Below are 18,855 nucleotides of genomic sequence, written 5' to 3' on the forward strand. Positions count from 1 at the left end.
GTGTATATTTAAAGTTTAAAACTGAAAGTTTTCCTGGGTATGTCCATTTTTATAAAATCTGTGAAAATAGGACCATGATAGAAGCTCCAGTTAACAAGGTAGGTTAAACCAAAAGCAAATACAAAATACAAGTTGTTTACAAAAACTGAAAATTTGATTTTTATTTTAGAGGCAAAAGTTTGTTACACAAAGGCATTACTTTCTCCTGCTGTCTAACATCATACAGATGTTCATATCGTTGTTTCAATTTTCTTTCACTCTTGCCCTGTAAAATGAGCCACAGAATAATATACATACTACTAAATATAAATAATTAAACAGGTATCCAGATTAACAATTGAATTTAAATACAATGACCACAGGTGTCTTTCAAAAAATAGCTCTTTTTTACCAGATCTTAATTTGCAATATTTGCATTTAAAATATCCCTTTTTATTTTGATTTTATTCTTCAACCTAAAACATTTAGATATTTTATGACCGTCTCAAAATGATTTTTAAGTGTTTTACCTTTATGTATATACAAGAAAATGACCATCAGCTTGTTATTAGTTAGATCAGATTCTTTAGATGAGTTGAGACTTATCCTTCTCCATAAAACAATCTACGACCAGCTAGATCAATTCCTTCTATCACGCTAATTTTTCCTTTTTTCATATTCTGTAGTCTGTTCCTTGTGTATAAACTATGTCTCACTACCTCATATAGGATATCCTTGTTTGAATGAATTTCTGGCTATTTTTGCTTCTTTTGATTAGAGCAAATCTGAATCTCTGAATAAAATCCTCTATTAAATTTATACCCTTAATACTCAGGGTATCCTGCATAAAATACTACACCCTGAACACATTCTTGAAATTCTCACATATTGTCCCGCATTCACATGACCTTTTCTGTGAAATACTACATGAAGAACTGTAATGAAGATGCGAGTTTGAAAGTAGTACTCCTGTATACTGGTCTGAGGTTGAGTTTGTCTTTTACAACCTAATAATATCCAATTTAGTTATTTTCCTCCCGTATCAAACCTATATGTGAATTTCAAAGGTTGTTGTTTCATTGAGATATTCAACCATATCTGGTTGAATGTATTGGCATCTCCTGCAGAAAAAATAGGTCATCCAAAACCGACCATAAAAAGAAACATTGTTCGTATAAAAAGAATTAAGTAGATATTTATTTTTCCCCAGTAAACCATAATGATGTTTTTTTGGTGGGAGCAGCATAATGCTCCCATCGCTACACCATACTCCTGTTGGTAGTATTCTCCAGCAAAATAAATGTAATTTGGTTTGAGAATGAGGAAGCTTCCATTAATACCAAAATAATAGTTCTAAATTCATCATTGGTAAACCCTTTATATTCAATTAACATTTCCTCGAACCAATTCCAACCAGTGTCATGAGGAATACTGGTGAAGGTCAGAGGTCCACTTGTGAAGGAAAGATAATCCTATTGTGCACCCAGTATGTTATAGTTGCCCTAATAGATTCCAATTTACCCATAGATTATTATTATTGGTAGTAACTATAGGTTTTATTTTTTTATTTTAACATTTTTAATGGTGCTGTATTGGACTGTGCTGTCTGTACTATTGCTCTTAAAAGGTGGGTCCCAATGTTTGGGTGGGAATTTTTGTTTACCAAAAAATCCTGAGCACCCTTGGCTTTATCCATGTAGGTGTTTATATGTATTGTTTATATATATTGTCTATCAGAATCATTCAACAAAATATAAATCCAAAAATAATATATATTGATCTATAGGCAAGAGACATCTTAATGTATTTGTCAGAACAATTTTAGTATTTATTTTTAGTTTCTCCCATCTTAGCTTCATAATATAATTACAACTAATTACTCCCCTCCCTTTTCAGGTTTCATCACCGAAGTGTCTTGTCATGGTGTCAACATATTTCTTCTCTCTTCCATTCCATTGTAATTAAATAATATCCATTGGCAAAGAAGGCTTTTCTCAGATTGTGTTCTAAAACATTCTCTAAGTTTCTTAATTTCAGGGCAGAACTGACAGAAATGGTTTTCAAAGTTGTTCAGGGATAAAGAATTAAGAAACATTCAGGGATAAAGAAACAACAACAAGAAATATTTTGAATACATTTATTATAAAGAAGGATCTATGTCATAAGTTTTAGAATGGATTGATATGGATGAGCTTGATTCAGAAGAAGTAAGTAATAACCAAGATACCCCTGGAGAAATGAGAGTGTTCAAAGTAAGAAGATGAAGGGAATTTTAGTGGTCAGTGTTTAGAGTAATGCAGGAACTTGCACACATCTATGAAGACTGACTGGAAGAATAGCATAAAGAGAGTCTAAATATCTGCAGTTTAATTCAGGAGTTTATGCATTTCAAATAAGATTAGAAACTGCCTGCACACTGACTTACACATATGCTCTTTTATTAGCATGGTAACCTATCAATCAAATATTAGGCTTTTAAAGTGATATGAGCAGGTTAGCATGCATTGCATCACCCACCAGCCAGCTGCTGTATTCCTGGTAAGGAATGAAACCCGGTTACGTCACTTGACATTTACCTTTTATAGTAAACTACACTGTGGGAATGAATTTATTTCAACTTTGTTGGTGGCTAATGTAGGCTAGTCATGTCAACTGCATTTGTATTAATATTTTGTTTTCAAGTATCTCACTAATTACTGATTTTAAAGCATTACTTTCTTGGCCAGAAATGGGTGGTGACAAACAGTAATTACAAGATGAAGGTGGTACCATTCATTCATCAGCAGTTCAGCACACTACTGTGTGTGCTATCTTTAAGGTTCTGGACATAACTGCCCTTGGCCTTGTTGGACTTTGGTCTAATATACAGTAAAACTAAACATATAGTCTTTAAGGAAGTTGCTCTTCCTGATTTTGACCACGAGTTTTCTTTTCTTTTACTTTATTATATACTCTTGTTTAGATGAGTATCCTACCAGTGGGCTTGTATTTAATGTTTGGTTTTGGGTTTATTTCTGGTAGCTATAGTAGCCTCTATACAGCTATTCACATGTTTGTGTAGAGACTGTATAAATAATTCTGCATAGGTAGCCGTGTTTCAGGGTTAGGGGAGCCTTGAATTTTGACATACTGTCACTTAAATAGGATGCATTTGCCTTTGAATAGCTCCAAAATGTTTCTGGTTTAATTAGATTTTCTTGGTTGATTTTTACTTTGAATGAGTAAGCCTTGCGATCCAACATCACTAGTGAGGAAGAGAGACCGGGGGAGAGGTTCATAGGTTGATACTAGGCTATCGGCCCTAGGGCCTATACAAGCCTAGCCATAATTCCCTGGCTATTTCTTCCCACAGTATTTACTTCCCTGGACCCCTGTCTAGCAGGCCGACAGGCATGATCCCTCTGGGGTGAATTTCTCATCTCCCATCCAATCAAGGTTCCTTTTGAAGAGGGCCAAAGGGGCGTTCCGCTTGACATGTATGGGCAGTCTATTCCAGTGTCTGGGGAGTCTCTGGGTCAGGACCCTATCCCTCCAGCATGTTTTGTTCATTGTGATGAGGTTTAGATGCCTGGAGCATGCGTCTGAGGGATTGGGATTTCTTTAAGTGTAGCATGTCCAACAGCTCTGGGTTTGACATGGCCTTGTATGTTAAGCAGAGATCACCTCTAAGTAGACTATATGCGACAGAGTATAGGTGGATATTTTTTTTTTAGACGGTCAGCATAGGGCATCTGCTTTAGGCCTGTGATTCTTTTAGTGAGGTATTTCTGTGGCCTTTCCAGTTGTTGCAGATGTCTTGTGAGGTACATACCAAACGGGGCATTGTATTCTATAATGGGTCTAATGAGGGATGAGTACAGTGGGACAATGACCATTTTTCTGGATGAAAAGCCCTTAGTGACGAGGTGTGCCACATAGAAGGATTTCCTAACTGTTGTGATGTGGTTATCAAAGGTGAGACCACTGTCCACCTGTGTCCCTAAGTCTTATCATACTTTCAAGTGTTTAGTGTACTGCCACCTATGTAGTAATTCACAGGTACAGATTTTTTCCCAAAGGGGATAACCATACATTTCTTGGCATTGAGCTTGAGCCCATGGCTCTGGCACCAAGCATTTCTTTCTGTAAGGCCCTTTTGTAGAATATCCACATCTTTGGGGATTCAATAATGGCTCCCAGTTTGCAGACATCTGCGAACTTTGTTACACAGAGTCCCTTAGTGTTGTCCTGCACTTCAGAGAAGTAGATGCCAAACAAGAGTGGTCCCAGGACTGAACCCTGAGGTACTTGACTTGTCTGGAGCTGGATTTGGAGTTGGCTACTTTTACAGTCTGGGTTCTGTCAGTAAGCCATTTGGAAACCCATAGAGTGACGTAGGGATTAATGCCCAGCTTAGTAAATTTATCTACGATTCCAGAGTGGGGGATGGTGTTGAAGGCCTAGGCAAGGTCCAAATAGGCTGTGTGGACCGCCTTACCCTCTTCCACAGCTCTGGAGATCAGGCTGTGTGGACTGCCTTACCCTCTTCCACAGCTCTGGAGATCAGGTTAAGGAGACAAGTTCGGCCCTTCACAAACCCAAACTAGGTGGGGTCCAGTGTTTGAAGGTTGCCAATGTCTTTGTTTATAAGTTCCATGATAATGCGTTCCATGCCCTTGCAGAGCAGGCTTGTCAGACTGATGGGACGGTAGTTCCTGGGATCCAAGGTGGATCCCCCCTTGTGGAGTGGGATAACTGTGGCTGTGTGGGCACGAAGCCTGAGGTGAGGCTATGATTAAACATGACACTTAGGTGAGGTGCCAGTTCATTTTGTAGTTCATGTAGTACACAGCCTGGGATGTCATCTGGTCCCATGGATGCTGTATTCTTAGCTTTGGAGAGTGCGGTTTTCTACCTGTGTGGCCGTGATTACCAGAATTTGGCAATCTTTTGGTACTGAGATGGGTCCTTTAGGGGGTGAAGTTGGCACTAAATTGATCTGACAGGATATTGGCAATATCCTTGGGATCAGTATATTTATTTAATGCCATTCTGTTGAAGCTCAGAGCAGATCTTAGCATTGCCATTTAGATTCTTGACATAACTATAGAATGCCTTGTGGTTGGTCTTTGGAATCTTTGGCAATTTTATTTTCGTAACTAGCTTTTGAGGATTTTATGAGGGATCTCAGCTTCTTACAGAGGCCAGTAAGGGAGTTTTTTTGCATCCTGGGACTTTCCTCTTTTCTGCAACAGTTTCTTCCTTCTGTTGTATAGTTTGTTTATAGCAGGGGACCACCAGATTGGCTTCCTTTTTTTGGAGGAGAGCATCTTGGTTCTATTTGGGATGGCACGATCCATGTACGAGTGGATGTGCTCATACAGAGCCTTAGTGTAAAGATTCTGCAGTCGAACTTTCAGATCCCGTCTGCATGGGTGTCATGACGTTTATCACTTCTGACTTCAGTAGCATGAAGTTGGCTTTGGAGAAGTTTTTTAAGGAGGCTTCCTTACTGGGGGGTGGGGGTGGGATGTGGATGTCAAGGGTGATTTGCTTATGGTCAGACATGGCCAATGAGGGGGTGACCTCTGGTGTGGAGCATCTATCTCCCATGTTGGCAATGACCAGGTCTAGGATATTGGAGCCCCTGATGGCACAATGGATTAGCTGATCCAGGGCATTGGAATTTATGAATTCCAAGAACAGTTGGGAAAAGGAGTTGGTACCAGAGTAGTTTTCCCAGTTAATGGCAGGGTAGTTGAAATCACCCAGTGTTAGGATGTTTGTATCTTAACATCTTCCAGTATGTTTAGAAAGGTGTAATGAGAATCTTGGGGGCATGGTTGGGGGTCTGTAGCAAGCTACAATTTGGATTGCAGTCTTACCTAGTGTTAGTTGCACCTGGAGAATTTCAGATGCATTGTGTTGGGCAACTAGCCTGGAGGTGCGAATATCCTTGATGAATATGGACACTCCTCCACCTTTAGTGTTTGGTCTTGGTTTTGTGGCTGAAAAGTGTGGTAAGAGTTGTAGCCAGATATTGCATGGGTGCACTCTGGAGCCTTGAACCAGTTACTGCACAGATATTGATGTTCTCCATTTTTAGGAGTGCTTCGAGAGAGTGCATTTTGAGGTTTGGACTTCAAAATGCATTGAGTAGCATTACCTTCAGATTTTGCATGCTTGTATCTGTTACGGTGGTGGTTTTGTCCTTTGAACCTTGCCTAAAAAAGGCACTATAGGGGTGGCAAGAGCTTTAGCCAGTAATCTGAATCCCAGGGGCGACAGATGCAGACCATCTCTGGCAAAGCATCGTGGTTTGTCGATCATGTCTTCCCAAGCAGACAGATACTGGATCCCCTTTGAATGACACCAGAAGCTTAGCCAATTGTTGAAGTCAATCATTTTGTCCTTATACTGTGGTATTCTGGGCGAAGGCAGGATGCTACTCAGGGCTAGGGTCATACCTGCCTGGGCCACATGATCCGAGAGCTCTTCCTGGACTACATGAAGAGAGACGTGGGAGGTACGTCTCAAGTCATTCACTCCAGCATGGACAATGACAGAGTCGTATTTGTACTTGTGGAGTGACTTGAGTGCATGCATTATGTGGTGGACCCTGGCACCCGAAAGGCAGCTGACTAATTTTCTCCTTGTTCAGCCTGGTGAGTGGGACATCAGTGTGCCTGACTAGAGAGTCACCTAGGACTAAAGTGTTAGGTACATTGTCTTGCCTTAGGGACTGTTGTTGGGTGGCACACTGGTGTTGTGAGTGTCACTTTCGTTGTGACTCGTATTTGTTTGCATTTCAGCTTCGGAGGTCCATGTTGCTTGGGCAGGTTAATGTTAAGGGCCTCCGCATATATGGGTTTGGTGTTGATGGTGTGGGTTTTGAAGGGCTACGAGTTGCTTGAGGTGTAGTGCTGGTATTAACCTTCTCCTCTTGACTGTCTAGCACAATCTTGGCCAGAGAGAGATTTGTTTCCAGTTTGGCTATGTAAGTGCATCTCTCGCAGGTTGTAGTGTTGGGTGGTAGGAAGAGGGTTGTCTGTGTACATGAGGCAGTTAATTTAATTGCAGTTATTTGAACTGTATTTGCCGTACTGTTGCTACACACTCGGGTGTGCTGGCCTGCACTACAATTTGAATTGTATTTACTGCTGTTTTAGCTGCTTTTCTGTAACAAAAAAAAAATAAAATTCTAAACTGGTTTCCTGCCTTTCCTGTAAGTATTCAAGTCCAGATACAGACTTGCTGTATCCAGGACTGTTGGTAAGCTTCTAAGCCCCCCCAAGCCTTTCTGTGTCGGAGAGAAGCCTTCTAGCTTATCAGTGGAGTGGTAAGCACTAGGTAACCTATCTACCACAGGAGGAGTTGTTTCTGGCCCAGAAATTGTTTATTGGCCGTTTGGGAAGCTTTTCCATCTCTTTCAACCTTCTGATTTAAAAGTCTGTGTTTGCACTGGTTTTCTGCCCTTTCCTGTTACTAGTCTAGTCCAGGCACAGATTTGCTGTATCCAGGACTCTTTTGAGCCCCCCCACAAGCCTTTCTGTGTTGGAGGGAAGCCTTCTAGCTTATCAGTGGGAGTGGTAAGTATCAGGTAGCCCATCTACCACAAGAGGAGTGGTCCCTGGCCGAGAAATGGTAGCTACTGGATGTTTGAGCAGTTTTTTTTCCATCTCTTTCAACTTTTTGGTTTGAAAGCCGCACTTGTGCCAGTTTCCCACCTTTCCTATAACTAGCCTAGTCCGGTTACAGAGTTGCTGTACCCAGGATTGTTAGTAAGCTTCTGAGCCCCCCAAGCCTTTCTGTGTTGGAGGGAAGCCTTCTAGCTTATCAGTGGGAGTGGTAAGCAATAGGTAGCCTATCCTCCACAGGAGGAGTGAGTTTTAGCCAAGAAATTGTAGTTTATTTTGCCGTTTGGGCAGTTTTCCATCTCTTTCAACTTGCTGGCTTAAAAGCCTACGTTTGTACTTGTTACCCGCCTTTCCTGTAACTAGTCTATTCCAGGTACAGATTTGCTGCATCCAGAACTCTTTGTAAGCCCCCCAAGCTTGTGTTGGAGGGAAGCCATCTAGCTTATCAGTGGGAGTGGTAAGCATTAGATAGCCTACCACAAGAAGAGTGGTTCATGGCTCAGAAATTGTAACTATTGGCCGTTTGGCAGTTTTTTTCCCAAACTCTTTCAACATTCCGGTTCAAAAGCCGCACTTGCGCTGGTTTCCCACCTTTCCTGTAACTAGCCTAGTCCAGATGCAGGGCTGCTGTATCCAGGACTGTTGGTAAGCTTCTGAGCCCTGCAAGCCTTTCTGTGTTGGAAGAAAGCCTTCTAGCTTATCAGTGCGACTGGTAAGCACTAGGTAGCCTGTCTACCACGAGGAGAGGTTCTTGGCCCAGAAATTTTAATTTATTGACCATTTGGACAGTTTGTCCGTCTCTTTCAACTTTCTGGTTTAAAAGACCACATCTGCATTGGTTTCCCATCTTTCCTGTAACTAACCTACTGGCCAGCACTAGAAAGCCTTAAACTGATACAAGCCTTCTAGCTTAGGAGAGAGACTTTGGAGATTAAGTATCAGTTTTCTGTACTTTCTGGCTGTACTTATGTTTTCCGCCTAAACGCAGACTTTCCAGCAGTTATTGTTATTTAAAAGCTTGTTTTTTTCACATAGTGTACTACCAGCACTTTTAAAAAGTTTTTTGTTTAAATAATTTAACTGCTGTAGGCTACACACAAGTGTGACAACCTTTTCTGATCGTTTGTAGACGTTTAAAGCCATTTTAAGTGTAATTTTTTTTTACTGTTTTTTGCCTTATCTTTTCAAAAAAAAAAACAAGCAAAAAAATTCCTTGTTTCCTGCCTTTCTAAGCTAGTATAGTCCAGTTTTCAGGCTAGTGCTGAATTCAGGGCTGTGATACACTAGTTTCTGAGTTGCCCATACCTTACTTGGATAGCAGGAAGTTTTTCTGTTCACCTGTGAAAGAGGAGAGCTTTGAGCAACCTATCTGTCCCCGGAGGAGTGGTTCCAGCCCAGAAGTTAGTAGTTTATTGGTCATTCTGAGCTAATTTCTCTTTCATTTCCCTACTACAAAAACCACGTTTGCACGGTTTTGCAAACCGGGCAGTGCGGGTTAGCTACGGTTAAATTATTCCCGGCTCCACTAAGTCTCCTCTTCAGTTTTTCCCTTGAAACTAGTTTAACTCTCAACCCAAGCACTCAAAGAATTTTACAGCTCAGCACTTGCTCAGACCCAACAGCAAGCACTAATATACCCCAACACTGATTGCCCAGCACGACAAGGCTCTTTATTCACTCCTCACCAACCAAGTGACCAAGCAGCTCACCCTACTATTCAGGCATGACCAAAGGGCAACTTCAGGTGCACTCTCCAGTCCAGCTGGTGAATCTGGGTATCCTGAGGCAATGTTACAGCTGCCTCATGTACACAGACAACCCTCTCTCCTACCACAAAACACTAACATATGCGAGAGATGCAATTATACAGCCAAACTTGAAGCTAGCCTGTCTTCACCAAAGACTGGCACAGACAATCAAGAGGAGAAGGTTAATACTTGGCACCACACCTCCAGCCACACACAGACCTACTAAAACAGCAGTGGCAAAAAATACATAAAATCATACTCAGTGGCTCTAAATAAAAACCTGAAAAAACATCAGAGACCTCCAAAGCAGACACCCAAACAACCTGCACCTCCACCTCCCATCACAAACCAGACAACACAAAACACAAAATCAGTGTGCCGCACAATCACAGCCCTTAAGGCGAAATAACATACCTAACATACTAGTAATAGGGGACTCTATAGTCAGGCACACTGACGTCCCACTCACTAGGCTGGACAAGCAGAAGGCTACTGTTAGCTACCTGTCGGGAGCCAGAATCCACCACATAACACAAGCACTCAGGTCACTCCAGAAAAAGTACAAATATGACTGTCATTGTTAGTGTGAATGACCTGAGACGGACCTCCCTGGACTACATGAAGAGAGACATGGAAGAGCTTTCCGATCATGCAACCCAGTCTGGTATGACCCTGACCCTGAGTAGCATCCTGCCGTCACCAAGAATGATACCCCAGTATAAAGAAAAATTATCAATTTCAACAATTGTCTAAATTTCTGGTGTCATTCAAAGGGGATCCAGTGTCTGTCTGGGACGACATGCTCGACTAGCCGCGTTGCTTCGCAAGAGACGGCTTGCACAGGCCACCCCCAGGCTTTCAAATACTGGCCAAGGCTCTTGCTGCCCCCATAGTGCTCTTTTAGGAAAGGCTCAAAAGTCAAACCCACCTCCGTAAACAGCACAATTAATAAAAAACTGAGGGTTATGCTACTCAACACCAGGAGTTTAAATCCAATAATGCACATGCTCGAAGCACTCCTCAGTATGGAGAACGCCGACATCTGTATAGTAACTGAAACCTGGTTCAAGGCTCCAGAGAGCACCTCAGCACTACTGGGCTACAACTCATACCACACGTTTCGGCCACAGAACACAGACCGAAACACAAATGGAGGGGGGTGTATCCATATTCATCAAGGATACCTACACCTCCAGGTTAGTGGCACAGCATGATACCTCTGAGATCATCCATGTACAACTAACATAGGGCAAATCTGCTACAGATCACCCTCCATGACCCAGGACCACCACTCCACCTTACTGGAGACACTGCAAAACATGAAGGCCCTACCGAACACCCTGATATTGGGCTATTTCAATTACCCTACCATTCACTGGGAAACCTACTACAGTACAAATTCCCAGGCCTGGCGCTTCCTGGAATTCATCAACTCAAATGCTTTGGATCAGCAGGTAAACTCCCCTACCAGAGGTAAAAACATATTGGACCTGATCATCACTAACATGGGTGACAGGTGTTCCACACCGGAGGTCAACCAGTCAGCTAGATCGGACCATAAACTAATCACTCTGGATGTCCACACTCCACCATCACACCTAACTAAGGAAACCACAGTAAAAGACTTTTCTAAAGCAAACTTCAAAGATAATGCTGCCCAAGATGCAGAAACCTTTACAAATGCACTCTGAGCACCTACAAGGATGCATGGATTGTGCCATCCCTAGCAAAACTAAGACTCGCTCCTCTAAGAGAAGGAAACCAGTTTGGTGGACTCCTCAATAAACAGGCTATACAATAGGAGGAGGAAACTAGTTCAGAAAGAAACAAATCCCAAGAAGAAAAGACATCCCTGATCAGTATCAGTAAGAAACTAAGGTCCCTCATGAAATCATCCAAGGCTAACTTTGAAAGAAAAATAGCCAAGGATTCAAGAGATAACCACAAAGCCTTCTTTAGCCATGTTAAGAATCTAAGTGGCAACTCGCAGATATACAGTCAACTAGTGCAAATCAGCACAAAATATACTGAACCTACTGATATTGCCAACATCCTGGCAGACAGATTCAGTGCAATTTCACCCCCCCCCCAATCACCTCCAAAAGGGCCCACAACAATACCAGAAAAGTGTAGTGTCCCAAAAATCACAGACGCACAGGTGAAAACAGCCCTTTCAAAAGCCAAAAACACAGTGTCGATGGGACCAGATGTTGTCCCAGGCTGCGTCTTGCAAGAACTACACAACGAACCAAACCCCACCTAAACACGCTGTTCAACCTCAGCCTCTCCACAGGCTACGTGCCCACAGAATGGAGCACAGCAACTGTAATTCCTCTCCAGAAAGGAGGGGCCACAACTGACCCTGGTAACTATCAGACACAGACCGAAACACATAAAACAAAATCAGTGTGCCGCACAATCACAGCCCTTAAAGCAAAATAACAGTACAGATGTCGATGTTCTCCATACTGAGGAGTGCTTCGAGCGCGTGCATTTTGAGATTTAAACTCCTGGTGTTGAGTAGCATAAGCCTGACTAGCCTGGTCTGCAAGGCTATGGAGCGCATCGTGGAACTCATTAACAAAGACATTGGAAACCTCCAAACACTTGACCCGAACCAGTTTGGCTTTTGTTAAGGGGCAGATCATGCCTACTAAACCTGGTTGACTTCTTTGAGACAGTCACCAAGGCCATAGACGAGGGAAAGGTGGCTCACACAGCCTTACCTTGACCTCGCCAAGGCTTTCAACACCATTCTCCACTCTGGTATTACAGAAAAACTCATCAGCCTGAACATAAACCCCCTATGTCACGAGATGGGTTGTCAACTGGCTTAGAGACAGAACTCACACGGTAAGAATAGCAGGCTCCAGGTCCGACTCTAAACCAGTCACAAGTGGTGTCCCGCAAGGCTCAGTCCTGGGACCCCTACTGTTCAGCATATACTTCTCAGAAGTACAGGTAAACACAGGAGGACTATGGCTAACCAAGTTCGCCGATGACTTAAAAGGGGGAGCCATAACTGACTCTCAGGCTGACACGGACATCCTCCAAAAGGGCCTTACTGAAACGGACACCTGGTGTCAATGTCATGGCCTCAAGCTAAATGCCAAAAAAATGCATAGTCATCCCATTTGGGAAAAACAAAATACCCACAAATTACCACATAGGGTGGCAGCCCCCTTAATACAGAAGAGGTAATAAGAGATCTAGGGACCCAGGTAGATAGTAATCTCTCCTTTGATAATCATATTGCCAAAGTAGTTAGGAAATCCTTCTATGTGGCCCATCTAATTACTAAAGGGTTCGCATCTAGAAATAAAGAGGTTATAGTACCCCTCTACTCATCACTCATTAGATCCACAGTACAATGCCCCATTTGGGATGTACCTCACAAGACACTTCCAACAGCTGGAAAGACCACAAAAGTACCTCACCAAGAAGATTATTGGCCTAAAACATATGTCCTATGCAGCCCGACTGAAAAAACTCCGGCTGTACTCAGTGGCAAATCGCTTACTCAGAGATGATCTCTGCCTGACTTACAAAGCCATGTCCAACTCAGAAATGATGGACATGCTCCACCTAAATGAGCTAAACCTCGCCACAACAATAAATAGAACATGCTGGAGGGATAGATTACTGTCACAGAGACTCCTCCATGCTTTGGAACAAAATTCCAAATTACATCTGGCAGACCCCCTCACTAACATTTAAGAGAAACCTTGACAAGTGGATGGGTAACAGAAAATACACCCCTGGGATCATCACTTCATTGGCTCTGCTTGACAGAGGATCAGTTAATTAATCAATGGGTTGGGCGGCGAAAGCAGACACACACTGGCTAGGCTTATAAATGCCCTCGGGCAGATAAGGTAGGTACTAGACTAGGTTTAGTTTCCTTTTAAAACGGAAAAAATGGGGCCAGCAGTGCTACAAATGTCAGAAGCAGCTTCCAAGGGATGGGCACAACATTCTGACAAAACAGAGAAGACCCCCTGTTCCCTCTAACACCAAGAAGAGTGGCTTTCCCTTGCTAGCTGAAAGGATCCCAACAGCCAGAGAAGACATGACCAATACAGTCCACAGCGGCTGTACGTGCTACACCAGAGGGATGTGGCATAAAAGAGGTGTGGTCTGAGTAAAACAATGGCCACAGCAGAGTCACCCATTTGGATGAGGCAAACTGCTAGCATGCTTTGGTAGCAATGGCTGTTTGCTTAACTTTTTCTTTTTCTTTTTGCTGCTTGAAGGACTGACCATGGGAACAGTAGTTTGCGCCATGGTTAATCCAAAAATGGTGCCTCTTTCCTGAGGAAACTAGACTTTACTGGCTTTTGCTGCTTTAGTGCCACTTTTCTCATACAAAAACACAATAACACAAAAATACTTTATTTCTCCACAGAAAGAAAAGTAAATATTTTTTGCAACTTTTTAACTGATGGGGGGAAAAGTGCTCGTTTAAAAGTACAATAAAGTCTCGTGCGGCAGTCCATTACAACACAAACTTCTATCTTAAAATAGCTTTCCAGAAGATGAAAATATTAATAAACAAAAATAATTGAAAACGATTTTTTTCCCCTCAAAGAGAACTTAATTTACCCAGCAAAGGAACAGCACAAGCCAACTGCTGATCCTAAAAAGCCTTTAAGGATCATATTCTTTGGAGGCAGTAAAGTTCTTTAGGGCTCGGTGGTCAAGCTTGTCTTAGTCAGCTCAGCTCGAGGTATACGACAGCTTGGGTGTGTAGAAGTGCCCTGAAGCTTTGGAAGCTGGCCAGACTTTAGTCTTTGCAGAATATAAACCATAGAATATAAACCATATATCCAAGGCTACTGCAGCAGCAATCAATATGATGAGGATCTTTAAGTAGTTAACAATCAGCTGTCTTTAATGGCTTCTCATTCACAGAATTTTTGTTAGCTTTGTAGTTCAGGTCATGAATGAAAAGGGTCCTCAGGCCACCACACTTCATGAATAAATATATTTTTTTTTTGCAGAGAAAACACAGTCTCTCATGCAGACAATTCTCAAGCTAGTTACATCCAGATGTGGCATAAAGAACAGGAACAATCAAATCTTGGTTTTAAAACTAATGGGGGGAATCTCTCTTAATTAGGGAGAACCTGACTATGCACAGAACTGGATCAAGATGTCCAGAAAGGATGGAAATAGATGGGCTGGATCATGTATGTAGCCAAACGTTTTAAGAGCTATACTCCCAGATCCCATAGTTACCTGCCATATGGCATGTACACATCAGAGTGATTCAGAGAATCAACTGGCAGTGTCAGCTTAGCCAGTTGTGTTAATGAATGCAGCCAAAAATTTGCATTCATCCATTAATTTCAGGGGGTAAGACAAAGTGCCAAGGAATTCATTGGGCAAATACAGGAGGGGTGGGTGGGTGTGTATATACACATCTCAGTGTCTGCATGTACGTATGCAGAGGGACAAGTGGTTTCAGGTGCGTTTCTCCATAAGTGTCATATGGTGAGAGGGGGGCTGTGTGTGTGTGTTTGTGAATGTAGGTTGGAGGGGTGGGGCTGTCACCTCCGACTCCCCTAAGCTAATAAGCAAATCCTGCAATACTGGGAGGAGGGGAACTAGACACCAGAGATACTTTTACACACACAGAAAGTTAACAGAACAGTTTTGCAGTACAAGACATATGGGAGGATAGTAGACACCAAGGGAAAAAAGCTTCAAGGCCTTCTCGTTTGGCACTGCAAGTAACAATTTAATAATGCAGAGCTTGACTTCTCTGCACCACCATTAGATATGAGATAACATGCAGTTGAAAGAGTAAGTCCCTGAAACACCTTCTAACAAAACCAGTGGAAAAAAAAGCTTCTAACCTCACATCTTGTCACACCAAGCAGCTCCTTAGCAACCCAGAGCTTTAGTCTGCTACGCTAACTGACAGGGATTACTTTTGTGAATTATACAAAGTATGAAACTCAAAGTCTGGTATTATTTGCCGATTATAACTGTACATGACATATGAAGAGCAGAGCATGCGCAAACTCAGAACAGTTGTGAAAGCTTTGTCAGAACACAATGGCCATGCTGAATACTTTCGGACAAAGTCGGGAGGAACACTAGAGGACACCGGGAAGATATTTTCACCATTTCTCTGTGGCATCTCCTTTACGGACCAAGTCTTTTTATTAATTTTTACTATAAAGTCTGCACACACTGTAGTTCCGTTAAGAATGCTTTATTACGTACAGTGAAGGTAGACGTCAGCAATATCCGAAAACCATTTCCAATAACACAGTGCTGATAAAACTAAAACAGTCTGCATAAATTCTGTTTCTATATCTGAATGCTGATCAAATTACAGTGCTTTTAAAATGAAATAGTTCTCTGCATTGCCTTCTGTGTGGAGTCTGCATGTCCTCCCCACGGTTGGGTAGCGTTCGAAAGACATGTGTGTAAATGGGCATGCCTTTGTTGAAGGTTGGGCGTCAAGCTGGCACCTCGGCGTTTCGTAAAAATCTACTGCCAATCATTAGCAGACCGGAGTTCCGCTGTGGCGACCCCTTACCGGGAAAAGCTAAAAGACAACAACAACAGTTCTCTGCATTCATATTCTTCATATTTCTTTCCTCCTGAACAGTATAATTAATATTCTGGAATGTTGGATATTTGTCCCAACTTCTGCACTCATACCAGAGTACAAACACAACGACCACAGCTCAATATAAAATAAAAATACCAATTAAATATAAATATTTCAGCACTGGTTTTAACAGAAATGAGTCATTAATACCAGGAAATCTTGTGGGTTTCGATGCCCCAGAGTTGTTAGTACCCATGGCATAACAGAATTTGCCACAAGAATTCCTGGTAAATGGCGAAGAATACCAGAATATAAACCAGTGTTGGCTGCCAAGTCGTTCTTGGAATGGGGAGATTTCGCTGTTATACAAATATTTCTATTTTGATGTGTTATTTTATTCTGTGCTATATTGTTCATATATTTATACTTAAATTTATAATGTCTAATGATTTTATGTAATATTATAATATTCCACGAACCATTGTAACATGTATTACTGCCTACGTTGCCCAAAGTGTGACTATTAATGAACGTATTGGTGATTTGTGAATATAATAATTTCGGTATTTAAATTCCGGTGTATATAATGAACTGTATTAATTAGGAATAATTTTTTGGTGGAAATGTATGAAGTAGTGGCCAGTACTGGTGTTCCAATTCTGTGCTGCGTTGACAATGCATCAGAGGGTAAATTTATTGTATCGTCTATGAGTGCCCTGGACCCTGTCAAAATAATTATGTTATTTTGTGTATGTGTACTTGCCTGTTTTGGATTTTTTTGTGGCTCATACTGAGGTCCTGCACTGCCTTCCATAGGCTATTTCTTTTTGTTACACTTTTCAAGTAGACAGCCTTCCTTTGTCTGTAAAGGCTCACTCTGGCTTCTTCTGGTGCTTTTTTCAAGGGTTAAGACACTAATTCTATTCTTGAAGCAGCTACCTGGACTTCTGTGCATACCTTTACCAAACATTACAAGCTGGATGGCATCTCCAGAGTTATAGATGGCTTTGCTAATGCCATTCTTCATGGTTTCTTAGAAGGCTCTACTGCGGCTTCCTCCTCCCAAGTTTCTTCTTGAGCTTTGGCACTCTCCCATCAGTAATGAATACTGTAGCTGTAGATGTAAGGACATTGTACAGTTTTGTAAAATCTTACCACAATGGTAGATGTTCTTGCCTTCACCGCCACAGTATTCACTCCCTTCTTCCACCCCCCTAGTCTTTCCCTTCCTGGATGTGCAGGTTTCTCTTTGGACTGGTGTTCCTACCAGGGAATCAGTTCTGAGCCTGGTACACCTGAATGTCACTTTTATGCCATACACTATGTGAGGAGTGTGTAGGTGACATTCAGAGTACCTTAAAGCAATGGTAGACTTTGGTAGGCTGGTCAGACGATTGGCTTCACGGCCATCAGTAACAAATACTGCAGCAGTGAACGTAAGGACATCAAACACAAAAGAACACTGGCAAGATAAAGACAGGGTAAAGGCATGTCAAATATCTTTAAATCAACAAAGATAGTTTCAGATACATGCACAACCTTTCTGAAGGAGCTGCAGAATAATAGGTTAACACACAAAGCAGTTTTTCTCAGCACTAGTAGAAATGGTACACTAACAACAACATTCTGTATTTACAAAAGGAGGGCACCAGAACTATGAGGCACTAAAGAGAATGTCAACACTGCCACAAAGTCTGCTTAGAAAACACTAACTAATGAGGGATCTAGTGATTCTCCTAATTGCAATACCATAGTGCTTAACTTTTTACTTGCATCAATTGGGGACAGAGCTAAAAATAATCATGAAAGTTTCAATGTCAGTGACAAATTCAAAAGTTGTGTGACCATTAACCTGTAAATTAGACATAAAAATAATTTGAATGAATGTACATTTTCTAAAGGAAAATTAGTCTGCAAGTATATTGAGTGTCATTTACTGAGTGCAATATATTTTCGGAAAGAATTGCCAGTTTTAGGAGAGGGCTCAAGCAAAATTCTTAACCAAAAATCAGTCAAATCAGAGGTATACATAACACGCTGCAATTAACACGCTACTAGCAATGATTTTTTTTTTGTTTCCCCTCTCTGAGTCCTATCACTCAGTATTCCACATTTTGGAGATGGAAGGTTAGTGTCAAAATGTGAAACAAATGAGCAAAATGTGCAGCATTTACTAAACAGCTTTACTAACAACTTTAACTAAGAAAATCATCAGATGGTTAAAATGTGTTACTTGTGTAAAGTACTTTTGATAATGCTACTTCCAATGTGCATCAGTAGTTAAAAATCTTAAGAATCAACGTGAGTCCTTGTGTGATGTACTGTAAAGAACATAAACTTTAAGTGTGAAAATGAGGAGCGTTTTTGGTAATAGTATCGCTAGGCTGCAGTGTCTGTAGACAGACTGCCCAGTACTTACCCACAGCGAAGTAAGAAGTAACTGTCAGCGACTTCCTCATCAATTCAAAACCCTGTAACAACATACACTAACATACCTCTGAACCGCTCAGTGCAAGAAATAAGGACAAAGACTGACAAAATGTGTGTGGGGGGACGACGACAAAGGCCCAAAAATAGGGACACATTTTAAATATTCCTCTTATAAGCTTAAGTAGGTTGCTAGAGCAACAGGATTTGTTTTGACATACATTTTCTGAAGGATTTGAAGTCAGAAACTCAAATATGTCATTATTTAGTGACTTAAATCCTCAGATCATTCCAGTAATTTGTCAGAAAACACAGACTTTATGAGGAACAGACCAAAAATATGAGCCAAAAATTTGGACACTCAGAAAAAATCTGTATAGTTAAGAGGTATGCAACACTAAATTGCTGGAATCAATGCCCTCACCAGCAATCAGCCACATCAATATACAACATACAGAATGAAAAAACATCACTGTTATCCGATATTTAATAGCCTAGAGGGTTTCCTCTGTACTTTATG

At 41.5% G+C, this 18,855-nt stretch overlaps 2 protein-coding genes across 2 annotated transcripts in view; both read right to left on the reverse strand.

The window, feature by feature from the left end:
* Positions 1–16,935, reverse strand: part of SPR (sepiapterin reductase) — a 274,758-nt gene extending 257,823 nt beyond the window's left edge. The window contains exon 1 of the mRNA XM_044081654.1: positions 16,872–16,935. Coding sequence (XP_043937589.1) covers positions 16,872–16,935 — 64 coding nt within the window. The remainder of the gene's footprint in view (positions 1–16,871) is intronic.
* Positions 1–18,855, reverse strand: part of LOC122810122 (casein kinase II subunit alpha') — a 1,273,718-nt gene that overhangs the window by 1,101,618 nt on the left and 153,245 nt on the right. The window lies entirely within an intron of this gene.

This window comes from Protopterus annectens, chromosome 8.part1 (genome assembly GCF_019279795.1).
Source record: "Protopterus annectens isolate FY-2018-M chromosome 8.part1, PAN1.0, whole genome shotgun sequence".
In the NCBI taxonomy this organism is placed as follows: domain Eukaryota; kingdom Metazoa; phylum Chordata; order Ceratodontiformes; family Protopteridae; genus Protopterus; species Protopterus annectens.